At 35.7% G+C, this 23,732-nt stretch overlaps 1 protein-coding gene across 9 annotated transcripts in view; it reads left to right on the top strand.

The window, feature by feature from the left end:
- LRRC7 (leucine rich repeat containing 7) overlaps window positions 1-23,732 on the top strand; it is a 561,937-nt gene that overhangs the window by 509,745 nt on the left and 28,460 nt on the right. For 8 of the 9 annotated variants that reach the window (XM_074265661.1, XM_074265657.1, XM_074265658.1 and 5 more), the window contains 2 exons: window positions 296-517; window positions 9,229-9,321. In XM_074265661.1, the coding sequence (XP_074121762.1) occupies window positions 296-517; window positions 9,229-9,321 (315 nt within the window). Of the gene's footprint in view, window positions 1-295; window positions 518-9,228; window positions 9,322-23,732 lie in introns of those variants that run through there. The other variant, XR_012481825.1, reaches the window with a different exon arrangement.

Raw genomic sequence — 23,732 nt, 5'->3', positions numbered from 1 at the left:
TTGAAATGGACTTGCTGTTCATTTTAGGGCAGTAGGGAGGCGCTGGTGACTTGGGGTTTTTCAGGCTGAATCACATTAATGCCGCCATCAGCTAAGTATGGATGGAGCAGATCTTGCTTTCCTTCAGGATTCACTCTCCAGGAACCCGTGTGGGCAGAGCCGTGCTCTTTGTTCCTTCTCTGTCCTGGTTCTGAAGTCCCTTGTTGCTCAGCTGCGGGGATTCTCCCTCTGGTTTGACCAGAGTCACCTCTTTGAGGGTCCGGGTCCCCAGACTGACAGATCCTTCTCCCCACAGGCAGGCAGCCACATCCAGACGCTGATGGGTTCCCAGAGCCTCCAGCATCGGAGTCGGGAGCAGCAGCCGTACGAGGGCAATGTCAACAAGGTGACCATCCAACAGTTTCAGTCGCCATTGCCCATTCAGATCCCTTCCTCGCAAGCTTCCCGGGGACCTCAGCCTGGACGGTGCTTAATTCAAACAAAAGGGCAGAGGAGTATGGACGGGTACCCAGAGCAGGTGAGCCCCACCTCCCTCAGCACACACCCCGAGCCCCTGCTTTTCCCTCTCCTTCAGGTGACCCCCACATGAAAGGTTGTGGAAACTAAAAGTGTCATTGAGTCCATGGTGTTACTTTGGGGCCAGTGATGGCCATCGGGAGGCAGCACTCTCTGTAAGAGAGCTTGCCCTAGGACTTGGATTGGAATCCTAGCTCTGAGCCTTCCCTACTGGGTAACCATGGGCAAGTTACCTCGATTCCCCAGTGGCCACCCCTTGGCCATCAAAGAGAGGAGGTAATCATCACTTCCTCCATGGGATGAGAAAACAGCAGGAACCATAATCTGCCATGTTAGAGAGAGCTGTGATTGGTATCCCCAGCTGGGTCCCATGTAAGCCCCACACACAGAAGGAGAAACCAAGGGCACGGGGAAGCAGCACCGCCAATGGGCAAAGGGGCCTTTCCTTAAAAATGTTCATTCCTATGTTGTGGGTGTCTAATACACACAAAGAGGGGCAGCATAGCCCTTGAAGGACAGAGGCTTGGACGCCCTGGGTAAATGTAATGCAATATATATGTACATTATACACGTGTGTAATGTGTGTACATGCACAAACATGATATTGATATGTCTGTGTGTACATGAATGCACATGTCTACACTTCCTCCCTCAACACAAACAAACCTTTTTGCAAACCCCTCCCCCCCCCAGGGTTAGACACTATGTAGAACACCCAGAGATTTCAGCATCTGGAAATGCAAAACAGATACCACCCAGGATAATGAAAAGGGAAAGTTCTCTTCAATCCCACCCTTCCATGACTTGAAATATAATAAGACAAAAATGGACTAAAACAGTCTTTCTCATTGTAGAACCAGAACCCTGCACAGGATTATTTTCTCTTCCGAATGAAAAGGCAAAGAATCAAAATATTATCATTCTAATAAAAATTAATTTAGCCTTTCCATAATTTAGTCTTGTACCTATTCTCATTAGATAGGCTTTCATGGACTTTAATTAACCATGATACTTCTCTGACATCAAAGCTTTTCTGCCTAGCTGTTACTTGGCTAGAATTTTATTTATTTTCCTACCACATTTTTAGGACACAATTATCCCTAATTTTAAGCACATTTAGATATGAAAATATTTATTTGGTTCCTAGCTATTTTAAATATCATGCTGGATGACTTCATGGGAACGTCTTCTGGTCTGATCATTGACCTTTAAGATATGAAACAGGCCAGAGCTTCGAATCTAATTTTTTTCCCTTCGGGAATCTGTATCATTGTGAAATTGTGTGCCCATGTCTTATCAGTGTGCACAGCTTCAGAACATCTCTGAGTCTGTCAAAGTCACCACAGTTTTTCCAGCCTTCCAGGCTCAGAGAATCATCATGGAGTCTTCACTCCATTATTGCCAAGGGTTGTCCCTTCTACCTCCAGAGCATTTCTCATATCTGTTCCTCTTCCTTCCATCTGCATGGCCACCACCCTCACTCAAGTCCTTATTGCCTGCTTCTCTGGAGAATGGCAGCATCCTCCTAGTGAGACTCCCTCTGCTCTCTGGCCGCTGCACTTTCCAGTCTGACCTTCCTTCCTCCTTCCCTTCCTTCCTTTCTCCCTTCTTTCCTTCTTCCCTCCCTCCCTCTTCTCCATTTCTCCCTTCTTTCCTTCCTTCCTTACTTCTTCTTTTCCTTTCTTTCTTTCTCCTTTCCTTCCTTCCTCTTTCCTTTCCTCTTTCCCTTCCTTCATCCCTTTCTCCTTTTTCCTCTCCCTCCCTTCCTTCCTCCCTTCATTTCTCCCTTCCTCCCTTCCTTCTTTCCTTCATTCCTCCCTTCTTCCCTTCCTTCTTCTTTCCTATTTCCTTCCTTCTTCTTTCCCTTTTCCTTCCTCTCTATCTACATGAGGAAACGATACTCATACCTGTGGATATTCTGCCCCATGAAATATGAATTCTGATTGCTGAACCCTCAGAAGATAATTTGGGGTTTACAGACTGGATTTCTTTCTAAAGAACCCACCTTAAACTCAAATCCCTCTAGCTTTCATTGATTGGGCAACAAGTTCCAGCCCAAGTTTCATTTGGGTATTGTTTGGATTAAAAGAAGCCATTCTCTGTCTCATTTCTCACCTAGCCTTAATCAATGAACGGGAGCTGCCTCAGATGAAAAGACCACAGCTTAAAAAAGCCAGTCTCCTATTGCATCTGGAGCTCTCTCTAGTCTTCTTGATCTATATCTGGCCACTGGACTCAGGAGGGGAAAGTGAGGCAGGTGACCCTGCCCAGCCTCCCTCACTTAAACGCAATTCATTTACAAGCAAGGCATCACTCCCAGAAGTCCTCCTCTCTGAAAGAACAAACAACAAGGCTTTTGTCTTTGTCCAATATTGGGAAAGCAGAAGTACAAGTCCTTCCTCCACCTCTTTTTTGTCCCTTATCTCTGGCTCATTTGCCCCAATCAGCATTTTCCTCTTTTTCTTAATCTTTATCTTTTATCCAGCAAAGTCTTTCTCCTTTTTTAATCTTTTTATTGCTCTCAGCCTTCTTTGCAGAACTGAGTGATGCATTTGCAATTACAACCCGACTTGTCCCATTCTATCTTGGACACAAAATCTTTTTAAAAGTTGATTTTCCTTGATGTATTTCCTCTAAAGCTCAGGATATACCTTTGGAAGTATCCCAAGAAATTCACTCCCCAGGAACAAAGAAGGAAAGCATGCTCACCAGTCTTCCCCATTTCATAGATATCAAATCCTTAAACCAGGAGTTCTTCACTCAGGATCCATGAACTTGGATTTTTTGTTTTGTTTCATATGTGAGTGTATATTCATATAGAGATAGATACATAACTATTTCACTATAATTAGTTTTCTTTATAATTCTATGTGCTTTATTTTATGTATCAAAAAATTTTTTGTTTCCAAGAAGGAATCCCAGAAGCAAGTATTGTAGAGTGCTTGGAGCTTGGTCAGTCTGGAAGGTGCCATCCCCTGTATCCTGGGCCATTGCCACTTATCCATAACCCTGGTAAAGAGAGAAAGCTAATGACTTTGTGAAGCTCTGCCTCACTTAAATCCTATTCATATACAAGTGAAGACATCACTTATTGATCCTCTTTAAAAACAAAGAAGGAACAATGTATACGCACAGAGATATATTTGTATATATACATACATACATATATATATATACATACACATAATTATCATACATGGTTATATATACATAAAATCTATTTATATAATCCATTTATACATATATGTGTATACATATAACCCATTTATACCTAACCCATTTATATATTTAATATATTATTTTATTTTAACATATATATTTATAATTTATGTTTATAAAATATATAAATATTATATTTAACATATATGTTCAAGATCTCACAGTTATTGACAACAATACTTTCAGATCCTTCCGGTGGTCTCATTTGTGCCCCTATGAATGGCCAAAGTTGGGTCATTGTCATCTGTTTCAATAGCTCCTTGGAGCTCCTGTCATATATATTTATTTTTATCTAATAACATAAATACAGACTCAAATGCATTTATATACATACACATATATATATTCACAGAAAGACATATAAGTAGATATAGAGAAATACACCGTCTCTCTCTCTCTCTCACACACACACACACACACACACACACACACACCAAGAAGGCAACAGACCTTTCTAGTGTTGTTCGAAGGCTGACAAACAGCTGGCTCACTTCCCAAAGCAGGGAATCACAGCTGCCATTCTTGTCTTCTTCTGCCCCTCAGCATATGATCTCTCATCTGATGGGTCCTGAGCCCCTTTTACAACAATCTTGAGAAGACAAGCAGCTTTTTCCTCCTTGTAGTATACAATTTGCTCTTCTTCTGGAAGAATTTCCCAATTTCTTTTTTCTCCTCTGTAAATATTTCTATTTGCCCATCTTCCTCATATGGGTCAGCTCTTCCATCCACCTTAAGATCCCTTTTTTTTCCATCCAATGGGACCTTTTAATTCTTTCTTTAGGAGTCCGTCATGCTACTTAATAACCTGAGATAGAGAACGTTCTTTTTCTCCCTTTACCTTCTCCTCTAGAGAACTATTACTTGCAACACCTGTCCCAGCTTCTCATACTTGAAGCAGATCACTAGACAACTCTCCCTATTCTCCGTCATGCTTGAGATTTCCAACTTTGTTCCTTTAGGCAACTTGTGGATGTTTATATCTCCACTCTAAGTATTTGGGTGCTGCTTTGCTACACACCCATAGCTTCAGAATAACTTTCCAATTCCAATCCATTTTCTTCATCTCAACAGCTTTAGGAACACACCCATCTCCCCTTGATCCTAGTACCAACTTCCAATCTTTTTCACCAATTTGCCCCACCCTTCCTTCCTTAATGATAATTAATATAATTATTATTATTAATTAATAATTCCATAATCAATTTGATTAAGTCTCTAATTCTTTGACTTATCAGTTCTTACTTAACTTGTCTGGTCTTGCTAATTATTCTCTCCTTCTGGAGTCTCCCTCTTCTGATTTTAATTCTTATATATTTAAACCTCTTTGCTTTATATCCTTATGAATTATTTTTGATCTTGCTCTTATTTCCAATCTCAAGTAGAATCTGGATTGCTATCTTGGTCTGGAGAATTTTCTTTATATATTCCTAAATTTCTCCAAAATTTTGCCAATTTTTTTTTGCTTAAAATTAACTGATCACCCACTTTACTAGTTCAAAGCCTTCCAAGTCTCACCCACATGAATTCTTTCTCCTTTTTATTTGGCTCCATTTCTCACTTCTCTCAGAAAAAAAAAAAAAAAAAAAAAAAAAAAAAAAACAGAAACAGAACTTCTAGAAAACTTAACTAAAACTTGTCAAAGCCTGTGATCACCCCATATTCTAATGACTCACCTGATCCTAGATGGCCAAATGAGAGCCTCTGGAAAACACTGCTCAAGATTCTAAAGATTAGGGCAAGAGCTCATGAGTGCCTCGCACTCACTGCTGCTTACCTGCACAGGGCTCAGAGAAGGGCAGAAACTGCTAAGTAAGAAGACAATGTTTGATTTTGAGACCCATTAAAAAATGTAAGAACAACAGACTCTGAACCCAGGAAAGAATAGACTTAAGACTGCCAACGATATGCATTTACCCAGAATCTCGCAAATCCAATCTAATCACGTGAGCTTTAAATTTAAAAGGAAAGACAAGAGAAATAAAACACTCTATGTCTATACAGTTTGCAATATTTCAGTTCAACAAATACTCATTAAGGACGCATTATATGAAAGACATTGTTCCAGGTAATACAAAATAAAACAGAAAACAAACATTTATTAAAGTTTGCAAGATTTTTTATTTCATTTGACCCTCACAACCCTTTGATGGAGGATCTCTATTATTATCCCCATTTTGAAGTTGGGAAAACTGAAGTGGACAAAAGTTAAATAATTTGCCCAGAGTCATAAAGCTAGTAAATTTCTGAGGCCAGTTTTGAATTCACGTCTTCCTGACCTCAGGCCTAGCAGAGTGGATATTCTTTGACCCAAAAGGCATTCAAAATTGGGGATTATTTGACAAGGTAGAGCTGAAGTGGGAGGGAATTTCAGGCATAGGGAAATTACTTTTTCAAAGACATGGGAGATAAAAGATGATATGTAATCTTTAGGGAAGACTTCACTGATCACTTCCATGGCCTGGGTTCAAAGCCTACTTTGACACCTACTAGCTATGTGACCCTTAAGCTTTCAACACCTTCTACTAGCTCATGATGCTAAAGATCTCTGTGCCCAAAATAATTTTCACAGACTCCAAGTTACGAGTCTATATGGATAGAGATTGTTTCCTTATCAATGGCTTCCCATGTCAACAAAATCAGAGATCAGGACAAAATAACCAAGTGAATATAAAAGCTTTCTAAACCTCAAAGGAAGTAGATCTAAGAGGACAAATTGTTTATCCTATCAACCCTATTACCTATCTCTGTGATTCAGTAGAATAGTTTTTTTGGGTCCTGCTGTCCAAAAGAATCCACAGATCTTCCCCGTGTTCCAATGTGTAATATAAGATCCTCAAACAATGAATAATTAGCCCAAATTTTAAGTAAATGGAAATGATTGCACTAAGATAAGAGACAAAAGTAAAATGTATGAATTATACCAGTGTTTTTTCATTTTCTATTCATTAAAAAAATGAGCCACAGTTAAACTGTGGCAAAGTGTTGTGAAAATTCCTTCCATTTGCTTCTGACTAATACACTTTAGTCTTTCATCTATACCAAGACACAGAAAAAATTCAAATTTGTCATAATCAACAATTTTAAGCACCCTCTGATAACACATTTTGAAAAGCGCTGATCCATTAGCTAGAAAGAATTCATTATAGACATCCTAAAAGTAACAACTGGTGGAGTTGTAGGGGAGATGGTTGCTCACTTTAAGCCTGAAATCCTACTCAGAGATCATCTGCTAATTTCTGTGCTATAAAGTGGGTAATTTTTTACCTCTGAATTTTAAGAGAACTATTTATGAAACAAATAGAATATTTATCGCTGACAAAGGTGGAAGTAAAAATTCCTGTAATATCATAAAACCTTAATGATTTCCATTGCATAAAGCATATTCTTGGGTTCATAATCAAAGCCAGAATATATGCTTTGCTGGAATAGACTAACCACATACTCCAGGACAATTCACTATAGAACCGGGGCATTAACAGAGGCCATATCAATATCCTAGTAAAGTGCGATCTTATTGATTCATTGTCATCTTCCACTAGAGTTCCATGGTTTCTTGTCCATGGCCTCCCCAAGTTCACCACCGAAGGTTCCCCTCCCCAACTTTTAGCAGTTCTTTCTTGCTTCCACATGACACTGAGAAGTTCTCATGGAGGATTCTGGATGCTTCCCAGTCAGTCCCAACCCCTATTCTTTATATATATATATATATATATTCAACTCCAGTTCTTCAAAAATTCCTTGTTTTATGTTGCAAACTGTTTATGTTGCATTCTGTATAAAATTTATTTTTAATTCTTCAAAGACTAGTATACTCCATGTTTTGCTGCTTACTCGTAGGTTAAAGGTATTAAAAATATGGGCTTTTGAGCTTGGGTATTCAAAGAGCTTGTCAATCTCCCAAAGGCAATGACATTGCTCCCCATATTCTATCTTGGACCCAACTCATTGCTTGTCTCTACCTTCTGTCCCAGACTCAGATACTGATGAACAAATACTATGGATCATTTATCCAAACATGCTATAGATATAGATATAGATATAGATATAGATATAGATATAGATATAGATATAGATATAGACATAGACATAGACATAGACATAGACATAGACATAGACATAGACATAGACATAGAGATAGAGATAGAGATAGAGATAGAGATAGAGATAGATAGACATAGACATAGACATAGACATAGACATAGACATAGACATAGACATAGACATAGACATAGACATAGACATAGACATAGATATAGATATAGATATAGATATAGACATAGACAGACATAGACATAGACATAGACATAGATAGATATAGATATAGACATAGACAGACATAGACATAGATAGATAGATATAGATATAGACATAGACATAGATAGATATAGATATAGATATAGATATAGACATAGACAGACATAGATAGATATAGATATAGACATAGACATAGACATAGACATAGATATAGATATAGATATATAGATAGAGATAGAGATAGAGATAGAGATAGAGATAGAGATAGAGATAGAGATAGAGATAGAGATAGAGATAGAGATAGATATAGATATAGATATAGATATAGACATAGACATAGACATAGACATAGACATAGACATAGATATAGATATAAATATAGATATAGATATAGACATAGACAGACATAGACATAGACATAGACATAGACATAGATAGATATAGATATAGACATAGACAGACATAGACATAGATAGATATAGATATAGATATAGATATAGACATAGATATAGATAGATATAGATATAGATATAGACATAGACAGACATAGATAGATATAGATATAGACATAGACATAGACATAGACATAGATATAGATATAGATATAGACATAGACAGACATAGATATAGATATAAATATAGATATAGATATAAATATAGACATAGACAGACATAGACATAGATAGATATAGATATAGATATAGACATAGACATAGACATAGATATAGATATAGACATAGACATAGACAGACATAGACAGACATAGATAGATATAGATATAGATATAGACATAGACATAGACATAGATATAAATATAGACATAGACAGACATAGACATAGATAGATATAGATATAGATATAGACATAGACATAGACATAGACATAGATATAGACATAGATATAGATATAGATATAGGCAATAAAAGTTAATCATCATTTGGTCTTTTCTATATGAATGATCAAGTTGAGTACCTCTGAGTCTGATATCTGCTTTTTAATTCTAACTAACTGGCTGATGGTAGAGATATTTTCAGCCTAATTTAAATCCAAACTGAAGTAAGCAAAAAACCTAGTATTTCATAAATATGCCTTCTCTATGCCTATTGGGAATGAATTCATTGCTTTGTGAAAACATTTTAATATTTAAAGTGAATTTGAACTGATATGAAAGGAGAGTGCATTGATTTGAAAAGACTATGTTTTCAATATGTGATTACCTTTTCATATCTTTTAACTTAGTTTTGTGTGAGAATAGAAAAGAATCCTGGCCTTGGATTTAGTATCAGTGGTGGAATTAGTGGACAAGGAAATCCATTCAAACCTTCTGACAAGGTAAGAAACCAATTTTTTCATTGATCGTGAATGACAGAAACTTTTCTTCTTGTGACTATTAATTGGACCCTTTAAAAGGGGAAATTTATCCCTTTTAACAAAGTATGCAATTTCAAAACAAGCTTTATATTTATTTATCAGTAAGATAAAACTTGTCAAGATGCTTTAAGATATGTTGGTATGAATGCCAAAAACCGAACATTACAGTGGGAGGAAAAAGATCACAAAAACCTTATCCCTGCAATAGAACTAGATTGGTTCCTTGAAGAAAATTGCACAGATAGCCCCCAACTCACAAAGAATTGTGTTACAAAAGCTAGTAAATCACTTATTGGGAATTTTAAATAGATTTTTCCTTAGAAACAATGGTATAAAATGAGCTTCGATTCTAATAAAAATCATAATGTACCAGAAATTGAAGATCAGAATTATAATCATCTACAACTTAATCATTATCAATAGCAAAGTTCCCAAGGAAAGATAGGTTTGGATGCTAGAAACACATTTGTCCCCTACTGGAACCCCAGGAACCAGCTGCCTTCCCCTTCTCCTCTCACCTGCCTGCTGAGCAAACTCCTGACGTCCCATCAGAGTAAGGAATGAATGAGGTGAGAAATGAGACCGAAGATGGGGAGAACTTTACTGGGGACTCTGATGAAAAGTAGAATGAAATGGAGATGAAAAGACCTGATTAGAGACCATGGATGGATGGGAATGATAAGGGTTAAATGAAAAAAAATGGCATTTAGTCATTCATTTTCACTCTTTCCCTCTCTTTTAAGGCGTTGGGATAAGGGAAAACAGAGTGGAGAGTGGGAGAGAAGGACAATATTTATCATCCCTCCCCTTCAATTTTAAACTTATAAGGGAAGCATATAAGTAGAGCAATAACTAAGAAGGGAGAACTTGAGCTTTGTCTCAGGGTGCTGAAATTTGGGGAGTGTTGATAGCACTTGAACCTCAGCATTTAGAAACAATTAAGCTTAGCAAAACACCAAGAATAATAACTGAAAATTAGAAGCTGCCAGATCATTTTCCTGACATATATATATATAAATAATCACTTTTAACCAGGTGACCTGTCCTGCTCTGTTCCCTTCCCAATCCTCAGCAGTCTTTTCATCAGCAACCTTAGATGACAGAGTTTGTTCCCTCCACAGGAACTTGTATCCCAGGGTCTTCTCTCTACTGTCTACTGAATTTGTCTAAAATAGTTCATTTGAGATTGTTCCCGGGAACATTTTGTCTTCCTTAGCCCAAATATATTTCAGATTCCCTGGCCCAAATGATAAAATTGCAGTGTGTAATACAAGCAATCGTTATAGATGATTTGCAAATACACACTAATTATAAAAGTTGTCACTAGCCCCTTTTAAAAATACTTTGAGGGGCATTTTAAGGTTCCTACTTTTTGATGCTATGATCCCAGGAAGAATGACGTCATCATATTTTTAGCAAATCAGTATCAATCTAGAGTTTTAAAATTCAGAGGTGTCAGAAATAGCAATGATTGTGAGCTTCTTCATTAATGGTTTTGTTCACAGAGACATGGGATCTCCCTCACCTGCTCCTCTCCCCTTCTTCCATAGCGTGGCATTTAGGGTTTCTTCTTAACTCTTCTTCAAGGCTTCCACATTAGTCCCACTTGTGATGAGAAACTGATTGTTATGAAATATGGATCCTTATGGAAATATATATGAAATGCAAGAAAATCATATTGGTCCTTTACCCTATCTGAAAAGCATAGATGTCCTGTCAATTTCCTTTTCTTCTCTCTTCTTTTTTTTTTTTTTTAAATGAGGAAGAAAAATGAAAGGTTGCTTGATGTTCTCAGTTTGATTGGAAAATTTCCTATTCAGAATGAACAATGATGGAAAAAATTTCTGTGAATTATTATTTTCAACTATAAGGCCCAATAGATCCAAGGGATTCTAATGTTACCAAAAAAAGAAGCATTACTCTATCTATATTCCTTCCTCAGTGATAAATATAATATTACTTAATAAATATAAATATTACTTAATCACATATTTACAAATTATCTTAACTTCTAGCGAGACAATTTATTTCTTACAATTTATTTTGAGTAACTGTCATGACATAGAATTGCATTTAGATATGACCATAGGGGGAAAAAATCCCTAAAAAGTAACAAAACCCTTTAAAAATTTAAATGTAGGGCAGCTAGGTGGCACAGTGGATAGAGACCAGCCCTGAATTCAGGAGGACCCAAGTTCAAATCTGGTCTCAGACACTTAATACTTCCTAGCTATGTGACCCTGGGCAAGTCACTTAACCCCAGCCTGAGAGGGGGGGGGGATTAAATGTATATTTCTGGTATGCCAAACTAAAAGTTCCCAATTTACAGAAAATAATCAGGAATTCTCCTACTTGCCATTTTTGGGCTTAATTTAAATATATAATCACTGCCCCATTATTGACAGCAGAAGAGACCAAATGCTATCATTTCAGTGATGGGTAACCATGGAAGAAAGGCTTCATCTCTAGAGAGGTCACCTGGGGGAATATGACCAGCTTTTTCTACTTTTTTTCAGGTTTAGAATATGGTCTTAATATTACATTTACTAAACCAAAATAACAAGTAAAAAATTGAAAGATGTAGTCAATTAATTTGTCTACACAAGACTGAAAAAACTATTTGAATGTCTTCTTTTTTCATTTACAGCCTTAATTTTGTTTTCCTCAATGGCAAGATAGTTACCAGTAGGTAGTACTGAATTTAGAGTGTATTACTCATGGGACTATGATTAAAAACTATGAAAAGAATGATAAGTTGAACTTTATCACATAAAATTCATGTTGACCCAAAATATGAAACTTTAATCTGGTCTATACCTTTCTCTCTTTAGGAAATGAATTAATTGGTACTTGCAATAGTCAGTCTTTTTTACGACTTTATAAAATTACCTTAAAAATACAGGTATCCAGAGATTTTTGATCATCTGAGCTGTATGATGACAAGTCATTTGTATCCTAAAATGATCGGTTAATCTCCCCCATGTATACAAGTTTTGTTTATTTGAGCAAATTTAGCACCCTAATAAACAGAGAATAAAATATAAAAGACTTGAAAGTTTGAGAAAACACTAGAAGTGTTCCTAAAAGTTATTACGGGACTCACATTTTGAGGCTGGCATCTCTGAGAGGGAAGAAAGACCGAATCGTAAAGTTGTAGGTAGGAAGGGAGATGGAGAAGGATGCTGGACCTCATTCTCTCCAAAGCACAGGACTACACCTGGAACAAAGCCTTCTCAGGAAGAATCAGGTTTCACGGCCACGCTCAAACAGAGCGACTCTTTCCAGAGGGACTTTTCCAGCAGGAAGGTTAACTGCTTAATGTTGGATGCTGTACAGAAATATTTTTTTTTCCTTTCATGAAGTTTAAACAGGCAACTTCCATATTTAGCAAATGTACAGAAAACTGGAAGGTCATTAATAACGGCAATCTGAGTATTTGGGCAGAGATTGAAGAAATACACTCAAACCTCCCCTGGAAAGCCCTTAAGATACTATGAGAAGTTTGACCCAGCGACAATCACCAGCAACAGCAAGGAAATCGCAAACATGATGATTATGAATATTGATTCTTAAGCAGTTATTCCAATGTCTTCAATTCATCTTCCTCTCTCCTAGAAATTCATTCAGAAAGATAGGAAAAAAAGATTTCTTGAGGACATTGAATTTTGGTAAAGATTGTTTAAATGAAAATGTATATTGGGGTGTGTGTGTGTGTGTGTGTGTGTGTGTGTGTGTGTACAGTTTGGTTTTTTGAAAGACAAGAATTTATAAATGCAGCACCAAAGTGCTCCCTTGCATCTAGGGAAGGCAAATATCTAGGAAAGTATGTTTTGGAAAACCACAAAATCCACCTGGAATATTTTTTCAGTCTTACTGAGCCTTCTAACAGTGGTTAATTTAAAAATGGAAGCATTGGCAAGGGGCATGTGTTTTCTTTATTAAAAATCTATATTGTCTATTTATATTCTGTGTCCATGAGAACTGAATCACAGAGCAGAATAACACTTGTCAAGGAAGTTTTGTTATTCATTACAAAGTAAATGGGCAGATCTCCCAAGCTTGGGACAAGACGTTTTTTTTTTTCTTAACCTGGGATTTGGGAGCTTGCTTTATTACAAATATTTATATAACTATATTTCACTATAATTGCTTCCCTTTGAAATCATCTGTATTTCATTTTATATCAATGAAAACATGATGGGAAGGGACTAAAGACTTCACCAAGCTGATGTGCCAAGAGGATCCTTCTCCAGAGGATCTTGTTGACTAAATTTTGCCATGGAAAAATCCATTGAACACCAGCAATAAAGGTCAGCATGGTTTCTCCTACCACACAGATAGGACCACATAGCCCCCACTTGACAGACTTCTGCCAAAAGACAACTTGGAATGGAATGGAAGCTTCAAACTCGAGAGCACTAGAGCAAAATTCAGATGGATGTTTGGAACTTGGGGAAGCACACAGGACAAAAATGAGCCATAAGAGCGGGTGGGCAGGCAGATGTGTTGATCAGGGGCCACTGGAGTCACAGGGAGTAGGCAAAAGTCTAAAATAGGGCAGTGGTCAGGATATCACAAGTCCAACCTTAGAGTGTCAGAGGGAGGAAATAGCTCCAGTGTCTGACAGGTGGATGTTATGGTGGCAGAGGTATTGGACTGGAAGCAGAAGGCCTGGGTTCTAGTTCTGACACTGACAATTGGTGACTATATTACTCTGGATAAGTCACTGAACCTGTCAGTTTCATTCAGGTTCCTGACCTGTAAAATTGGAATAATCGTGATACTAGAGAAAATGTTCTGTAAACATTCGGGACCTTGTCTCAATACTCCAAGACTCTGTGATCTCTTCTGTGATGGACAATCCCTCTAACAATCAGATTGCATCTCTTCCATGCCCTCTTAATGGCTTTATGAAAGACTGGGTTTAAAAATAAAACCATCCCCTGGTCATTGACCTTGGAACAATATGATTTACCACACTCACCTCTCCTGATTCTTAAACAACATCAACATTTGTGTAGCGAGTGAATATTTGCGAAGAGCTTTCCATTTCAGATTTCTTTTGGTTCTCATAACAACCTGAAAGGGTCAGTGCAATTATTATGACCATTTTACAGAAGAGAGAACTGAGGCTGTTAGGTGAAGTGATTTGCCTAATGTCGCACATCTGGAATCTGTCTAGGGCAAGATTTGAATCCACATCGTTTTGACTCCAAATCCAACATTATAACATTATTCACTAACACTAACAACAGTAAGTATTTCATTCTTCAAAGCTTTTCCAGGTTGTTTGAATGTGTTCTGCCAGCAGCATCTTCAAGCCATCTACATACTTTGAGATGTTGGGTCTTTTTGTGGAGAAAAATCCTATATAAATGGTAATTATTATTACTGGGTTTAGGGATCCAGGTTCTAAGGGATAATGGTCTGACACAGGATCTCAAGAAGGTTAAGGCATATTAAAGCAAAATATAAAGCTAGTCATTGAACTGATTGCTTATTTTTTAATGAAATACTTGGCATAATAATAAAAACAATTTTAAAGATAAGAATTCAGTTTCTCAAATTGGGACATGAGGTGTTGGTGGCTGTATAATAGATTATATGACACTGACTGTTTCAGTTCAAGGGGTCCTGCCTAATCACTCCCTCGCCCAGACACTAGATTGCTCCTATAACCTGCAAGCAAGACCTGAGTTATGGGTAAGCATGGAGCCTGACGGGTCTCACTAATGGCCACTTCACCTTTCCATGGCCAGATTTAGCCGACCTATGGATGGTGGTACCGGGCTTTCTCTACAGACTGAGGGAGACAGCAGCGAGACATTTTACAATGGGAAGAATATTTTATAAATCACAATTTCACAAAATCATCATCCTAAGAGAAAACGTAGAGATTGGCTCAGTTGAACCATGTCATTTTACAGATAAAGAAATGGCTGTAGGAATGGAGAAAAACCTCCCCAGGTTTTCATAGCTCAAGATGAGTTAGAATGAAAAATTGCCTTTAATAACAATCAGGGTCTACAGAATAAAGACATAAATGCCGCTTTCCTGTATAACTGAGAAGGGAAATGTGGCGAACAAGGACCTCCTTTGTGAATAGTGAAAAACTGATGTATAATTTCATGTTATAAAATATCTTCAAGCTTCTGTTTGAATGTGACTCTTAGAAATCTTGGGTTCGAAGGAAGTGAGAGTGGAGCAGACCCCCAGCAGATGAGATGGAGGAAGGCTGCTAGCAATTCAAGACAAATCGCCTGGAAAAGCTTTTGATATCAAGTTTTCCTGAAGTCCCAAAGTTGTGATCATAAAAGTCAGACTTCCCCATAAGAATTTGAGGATGAATTAGAATTCTAATCAAACTTGGAGATGAAACTCTGGTTTAATTCATCAGTGATTAATGAGGTTTTCACTTGTGAAAAATACCAGTTATATCGAGATGTTTATTTAAATTTCATTATTCAAGGTAAGTAACATTTAAATGCCTTGAAATGTCTCTATATTTCATTTTGGTAGAGAATGCTAGGACAGAGTCCCAGTCCCAGTCCTGTAATCAGGAGGATTTAGCTTCAAATCAAGCATCAAATACTTGATACTTACTAGATGTGTGATCCTGGGCAAGTCACTTAACCCTGATTGCCTCATGCTTCCCCTTCCCCTCCCAAAAAATACTAGCTTTATTTGGTTTTAATGAATAATTGAATAGATTAGTGTCTTACTTCCCCTCTCAGTTAATCTGCCTACATCTGGATTCTGGCTCTTCAAACAATATCACTATAATCAAGGCACCATCATTCACTTGGTGCAAAGTACCTAAGGGAAAATAAACACACCCTTGGATTCTTCCCATAAATGTTCAAATTTTAACAGAAATAACAAGCCCCATTTTAGATCCCTCTCTCTTGTAAAATATCTTCTTTTTGTGCATTAAGAAAAAAAAAACCCTTTTTCTTTTATAAAATTGTTATTCATAGCTGTGGTTTTTATATCACTGACATTTCCCAAGATAGCCATTTCCACACCATCTCCAGAGTGAGCCCTTATAACAATAGTTTTTTTGTTTTGTTTTGTTTCGTTGTTTTTTTTTAAACAGAGGAATCCTTACCCAACCCCCAATTTAGCACATTTAATCACCATATCAGATGTGTGCCATATTCCATACCCAGTATCTGGATCAAAGGGAAGAAGCCAACTTTTCATCTCTCTTCTTTGGAGCCAAGTTTGGTTATTATAATTTCTTTCTTTAAAATAGATTTTACCGATACATTTTGTTTTTATGTCACTTTATGGAGAGTCTTCTAGCCCTTCTTAATTTCTCACTCTAACCTCTCTCAGAGGTTATTTATAACAAAGAATATTTTTTAAAGTTGAAAAAAATGAGAAAGAAAGAAATTAGTAAATACAATCAACACTTTGAAAAAAAATCTGATGTGATGTGCAATATTGTGCATCTATGGACTAAGACTACTCACAAAGGAGCAGAGGAAGAGGAGGGGAATGTCTTCTGTATCTCTTCTTTGGGATCAAGTTTGTTCTTCATTATTTCATGGTATTCCTTTTCTTATTTTCCCAATTGTTTAACATCTGTATTCAAACTTCATCCTTCTTTCTTTCTTCTCACTCCCACATCATGGCAATCAACCACATATAAATTATACATGTGATATAAAACATTTCCATATTAATCATTGTATAAGAAAATTCAAAAGAAAAAATGAAAGAAAGTGAAAATAGCTTGCTTTATTCAATCTATATCAGTTCTTTCTCTGGAAGCAGATTAGTATGTTTCATCATTGGAATTGTCTTGGATAACCATATTTTGAGAATAGCTAAGTCATTCACAATTCTTTGTAGAACACTATTACTATAATTGGAACAATGTTCTCCTGGTTCTATTTGCTTTACTATGCATCAGTTCATGTAATTCTTTCCAGGTTTTTCTGAAGTCATTGTTCATCATTTCTTATACCACAGTAATATTCCTTTGCATTTACCAGAGCTTGTTTAGCCATTCTCCAATTGATGCACATCCTTTTAATTTTCAATTTTTAGCCTACATAAAAAGAGCTGCTAAAATATTTTTTGCAAATCAGTTCTTTTCCATATAAATATATATATATATATATATATATATATATATATATATATATATAGAGAGAGAGAGAGAGAGAGAGAGAGAGAGAGAGAGAGAGAATATGCAATTATATTGGTAGATCTTATAGCCCTATGGAAATAGTTCAAATTGCTCCCCAAAATTATTGAAACAATTCACAACTCCACCAACAGTGCATTAGTATCTCAGTTTTCCTACATCCCCGCCAACTTTTTTTTTGCCATATTAACCAATATGATAAGTATGAGATGGTATTTCAGAGTTGAATTAATTTGCTTCTCTGTAATCTGGACCAATTTAGAGCATTTTTATAGGTAGTTTTGATTTTTTTTTTCCCTGAAAATGGCCAGTTAATATCCTTTGACCATTTATCAGTTGAGCAAAGACTTGCATTTTTATAAATTTGACTCAGTTTTAATTATATTTGAGAAATGAAGCCTTTATCAGAGATACCTGTTAAAAAATTTTTTCCAAGTTTTCTGCTTTCCTTATAATTTTGGTTATAATGATTTTGTTTTCACACACACAAAAAAAATTAATTTTATAAATCAAATTTATTAATTCTACATTTTTTAATACTCTCTATATCTTCTTTCATCCTAAATTCTTCTCTTATCTATAAATCTGACAAACTATTCCATGCTCTTTTGTCTATGGTATTACTTCTATGAATAAATCATATATTCATTTTGACCTTATTTTGGTACAATGTGTGAGGTGCTGTTCTTTACCCAATTTCTGCCATAGTTTTCTAATTTTCCTAGTAGTTTTTATCAAATAATGAACTTTTGTTCCAAATCTTGGATCCTTGGGTTTATCATATACTAGATTACTGTGGTTATTTGCTTTGATATAATTTGTGCTGGAACTCTGTCTTCCCAGAAATCAGCTGGAGTCAGGATAATCAAAAGTCTTTATTTTTGGTCTTTTGAGGTCGAGGTCAGGGGATTAGATCTAGCAATCTCCACACCTCCTTTCTCTCTCTCCACGGCCAGGAGAATGCCTCAATTTCCTCTTCCTACTCCATCCACACAAGTCACTTCCCCTTTTTTGTCCACACCCACCAATTGAGCCAGCACAGAATAGTTGGGGAGGGTCATCCTTCAAACATGTTAATAGAGAATTGTCCAATTGGCAATGAGTCTCATGTGCTCCATTATCCAAGTGCATTTGCTCAGTTCTAGCCCTTTACAAATTTGTACCTAATCTAACATTCTATTTCTTAGCCAGTACGATACTGTTTTGATAATTATCACTTTATAAAGTAATTTGAGGTCTGATATGACTTGACCTTGTTCTTTCACATTTTCTTTTCATTGATTCCCTTGATATCCTTGAGCCTCTGTTTCTCCAGACGAATTTTATCATCTCTTTTCCAGCTCTATAAAACAATTCCTTGATGGCTTGGCATGGAACTGAATAGATTAGATTAGATAGCAATGTCATCTTTAAATTGGATCACCCTTTTCGCAAGCAATCAACATTTTTCTAATTGTTTAGATCTAACTTTATTTGTGTGAAAAATGTTTTATACTTGTATTCATCTAATTCCTGGATTTGTCTTGGCAGGTAGATTCACAAGTGTTTTATATTATTTAAATTTATTTTAAATGGAATTTCTCCCTCTATCTCTTGCATTGTACCTTGTTGGTGATATACATGATAATTTGTATCCGTTTAGTTTGTGTCCTACAACTTCCCCAAGTTGTTAATAATTTCAAGGAGTTTTAGATGATCTATAAGATTCTCCAACTACACAATATCATCCACAAAAAGTGGTAGTTCTATTTCCTCATTGCCCATTCAAATCCCCTCAATCTCCTCCCCTTCTTCCACCACTATAGCCAACATCTCTAGCACAATACTAAATAATAGATGTGATAAAAGAGCATCCCTGCTTCATATTTGGCTGTATTGGGAAGACTCCTAACTCATCCCCACTACAGACAGTGCTTGCTGATGGTTTTAGATAAATGTTACCAATCATTTTAAAGTAAGCTCCATTTATTCCTGTGTTCTCTGTTTTCAATAGAAATGCAAGTTGTACTTTGTCAGACTTTCTCTCCATTCATTGAGACAATATGTCTGTTGATTTTGCTATTCATATTGTGAACCACACTGACAGTTTTCCCAATATTGAACCAACCCTGTATTCCTAGTACAAATCTCACCTGTCCTAGTATATGATCTTTGTGATACATTGCTGTAATATCTTTTCTAGTATTTTATTTAAAAATCTTGTGACCATATTTATCAGGGAAATTGGTTTATAATTTTCTCTTTTTCCTCTGGCTCTTCCTGGCCTGTATATCAGCACCATATTTCTGTTGTAAAAAGAATTTGGTAAAATTCCTTCTTCACCTGTTTCCCCAAATAGTCTATATAGTATTGGGATTAATTGTTCTTCAGATGTTTGGTAGGATTTGCTTTTGAATCCATCTGGTCCTGGAGATTTTTCTTAGGAAGTTCATTGATAGCTTGTTCAATTTCTTTTTCTAAGATAGGGCTATTTAATTTTCCCCCCTTCATTTAAGCGGGGTGATTTGTATTTTTAGATATTCATCCATTTCATTCAGACTTATCAAATTTATTGGCATACAATTGGGAAAAATAGCTCCTAACAGTTGTCTTACTTCCTTTTTCATTAGTTGTGACTTCATCCCTTTCATTTTTGATACTGGTAATTTGATTTTCTTATTCCCATCTCTAATTAAATTAGCCAATGCTTTATCTACTCCATTGCTGTTGCTTTTCCCCATAAAACCAGTTTCTACTCCTATTCATTAGTTCAATGATTTTCTTACTTTCAATTTTATTAATCTCTCCCTTGATCCCCAGGACCTCTGACCGGGTGTTCAAATGGGAATTTCTAATTTGTTCTTCCTCTAATCCCCTTAGTTGTATGCTCAATTAACCAATCTACTCTTTCTCTATTCCACCAATATATGCAATGAGGTATATAAATTCTCCCCCAAGCACCATCTTAGCTGAATCCCACAAATTCTAATACATTGTCTCATCTTCTTTAATAAAATGATCAATTGTTTCTGACTTATTACCCAACTCACCTGTTCTCCAAACTAGATCATCTGCTTTCCAATTATCCTTTAATCACTTTCCATTGTCCATTAATAAATGTAGTTTTCACTGTACCATGATCTGAAAAGGAAGCATTTACTATTTCTGCCTTTCTGCACTTGAATATGAGATTTCTATATTCTGATATATGGAAAGTTTCTGTCTATCTGCCATACACTGCTGAATGGGGGAAAAGGGATACGTTCTTTCTATTTCCATTCAATTTTATCCAAAGATTTATCATATTTAACTTTTCTGAATTTTATTCACCTCCTTAACTTTTTTTGTTTTTATTAGATTCATCCAATTCTGAGAAAAGAAAATTGAGGTCCTCATTAGTACAGTTTTATTATCTATTTTCTTTTGTTACTTTCGATTTCTTCAAAGATTTAAACTCTATGCCATTTAGTGCATATATGTTTAGCACTGATATAACTTTATTATCTATGGTACCTTTCAGCAAAATATAGTTTCCTTCTTTATCTCTTTTAATTAGATCTATTTTTGCTTTTGCTTTGTCTGAAACCATGAGAACCTTGCTTGCCTTGCTTGAGCTGAAGCATAATAGATTATATTCCAGCCCTTTACCTTTACCTTATGTGTATCTCTTGCTTCAAATGTGTTTCTTGTGAAAAACATTGTAGAATTCTGGTTTTTAATCCATTCTTCTATCGCTTCCACCTTGGTTATGAATTAATCCCATTTATATTTATGACAACTAACTATGCATTTCCTTTAATGATATTTTTCATTTTCTTAGCCCAATCTCTCTCTTACTCCTCACACTTTCCCTCCTCACAAATGTTTTAAAACTTCATGAGCAGCACCAAGAAAATATTGTACACAGTAATAGTAATAGTATGTCATGATCCACTATAATAGACTTAGATCTTCTTAACAACATAGTAATACTAGACAATTCCAAGAGACTTGAGATGGAAAATTTTATCCACATCCAGAAAAAGAATTATAGAGCCTGAATGCAGATTGATATATTCTATTTTCACTTTTTTTAATTTGTTTTTTATTTTGTTTTATTTTTTCTTTCTCATGATTTTGTTCTTATTTTTCTTTCATAAGATGACTAATATGGAAATATGTTTAAAATGAATGTATATGTATATCCTATATCAGATTGCTTACTATCTTGAGGGGAAGGAAAGGAAGGGAGGGAGAAAAATTGCAACTCAAAATCTTACAAAATGAATATTAAAACATATCTTTATGTACTTGGAAAAAAATAAAATATTTTTAAGTGAAAAAAAAATGTTTTACTTCTGATTTCTTCATTTCCCAGTATACGTTCAATTGTATTAGTCTCTCTCCACCTTCTGTTATCACCATCAATTTTTACTCTCTTATAGGGTAAGATAGATGTTTTACTTACCCATCTGAGTGTGAGTTATTCTCTCTTTGAATTACTTTTGATGAGAATAAGGTTTAAATTTTGCCTGCTAACCCCCTCCCCCAATCGTTCTCTCCATTATAACAGTTCTTTGGTGCCTCTTTAATGTGGGATAATTTACCCCTTTCAATCTCTTCCCATCCCCTTCTTCTTCCAGTGCAATTTTCTTTCTTGACTCTTATATAATAAAGTTGTAAGAGTTACAAATATTATGTGGCTATGTAGAAATATAAACAGATTAATCTTATTGAACTCATGTTTTCCTTTCTTGTTTTCTTTTTACCTTCTGTTTCTCTTGAGTCTTGTATTTGAAGGTGTTTTTTTTTTTAATTCAGCTCTAATTTCTTATAAAAATGCATGAAAGTCCTTTATTTCATTAAATATCTATTTTCCCCTGAAAGATTATATTCAGTTTTGCTGGATAGATTTTTCTTGATTTTAATCTTAACTCCTTTGCCTTCCTATGGTATATCTTATTCCAAGACCTGCAATTCTTTAATGTGGAAGCTACCAAATGCTGTTTAATCCTCACTGTAACTCCAAAATATTTGAATTTTTTTTGGCTGCTTGCAATACTTCCTTTTTGATCTATAAGGTCTGGACTTTGATTATGATGTTTCTTGGTGTTTTCATTTTGGGATCTCTTCCAGATGGTGATCAATGGATTCTTTCAATTTCTATTTTGCCTTCTGGTTCTAATATATCAGGGCAGTTTTATTTGATAATTTCTTTTTTGTTTGTTTGTTTTTTTTTGCAAAACAATTGGGATTATGTGACTTTCCAAGGGTCACATAGCTAGTAGCATGAAACCACATTTGAACTCAAGTCCTCTTGATTCCAGGGCTGGTGCTCTATCCACTGCACCATCTTTGATAATTTCTTGCAAGATATTGGCCTGGTATTTTTTTAATTGTGGCTTTCAGATAGTCCAATAATTCTTATATTATCTCTCCTGGATGTATTGTCTAAATCAGTTGTTTTCCAAAAAGAAATTTCCCATATTTTTCTGGCTTTATTTTTAATTTTTTATTGTGTTTTACTATATCTTGGTGTCTCATAGAGTCATTAGTTTCCACTTGTTCAATTCTAATTTTTAAGGAATTATTTTCTTTAGGGACCTTTTATATTTCCTTACACTTGGTGCCAAGATGGCACACTGAGGAAGGAACTCTCTGAAATGCTCCCAAATTCCTCTCCAAAGGACTCTCACCTGAGAATTGGACTAGGAGCAGGGAAAACTCTTGTCCGTATATTTTGGCTTGTACTAGATAGTCCCTGATGCTCTCTCAATGCAAAGATTCTGTGATCCTTTGATAAGCTGTGGAAAAGTTCATCAATTAAAATATTCCCCTAACAATTAGAAGCATCCCCATAAACAAAAGCATGACAATTTTTACCAAAATGTGTGATCTAAGTGATGATTTAAAAACAGTATGACAATTACCTGATAGAATTTTATTTTTTAATTTAAGAAATTAATTCCTGTATAAAATGTAAATACAATCCCATTGTCACGTTAGAAATGGCAGTGAATGTGATATCTCCCAAAGAGAACATAGTTTTGAATCATTTTTACATCACCAGAGGAAATAATAAAAAGTAAATTGACCTGGTAAAAGTAAGCAAAGCAAATCCTGTTTTGAATCTTAAGTTGTAGTCCCCGTCTATTCTTCCATCAAAGTGATGGAATAGCCCATAATGTTCTTCCATCAAAACAAAATCATGAAGATTGTTGAATTACCATTTCTTGGACTATTTCTCAATATCCTGACT

The sequence above is a fragment of the Sminthopsis crassicaudata genome, chromosome 4 (assembly GCF_048593235.1).
Source record: "Sminthopsis crassicaudata isolate SCR6 chromosome 4, ASM4859323v1, whole genome shotgun sequence".
Taxonomy (NCBI): Eukaryota; Metazoa; Chordata; class Mammalia; order Dasyuromorphia; family Dasyuridae; genus Sminthopsis; species Sminthopsis crassicaudata.
The sequence above is the reverse complement of the archived record's forward strand: the minus strand, read 5'-3'. Positions and strand labels throughout refer to the sequence as shown.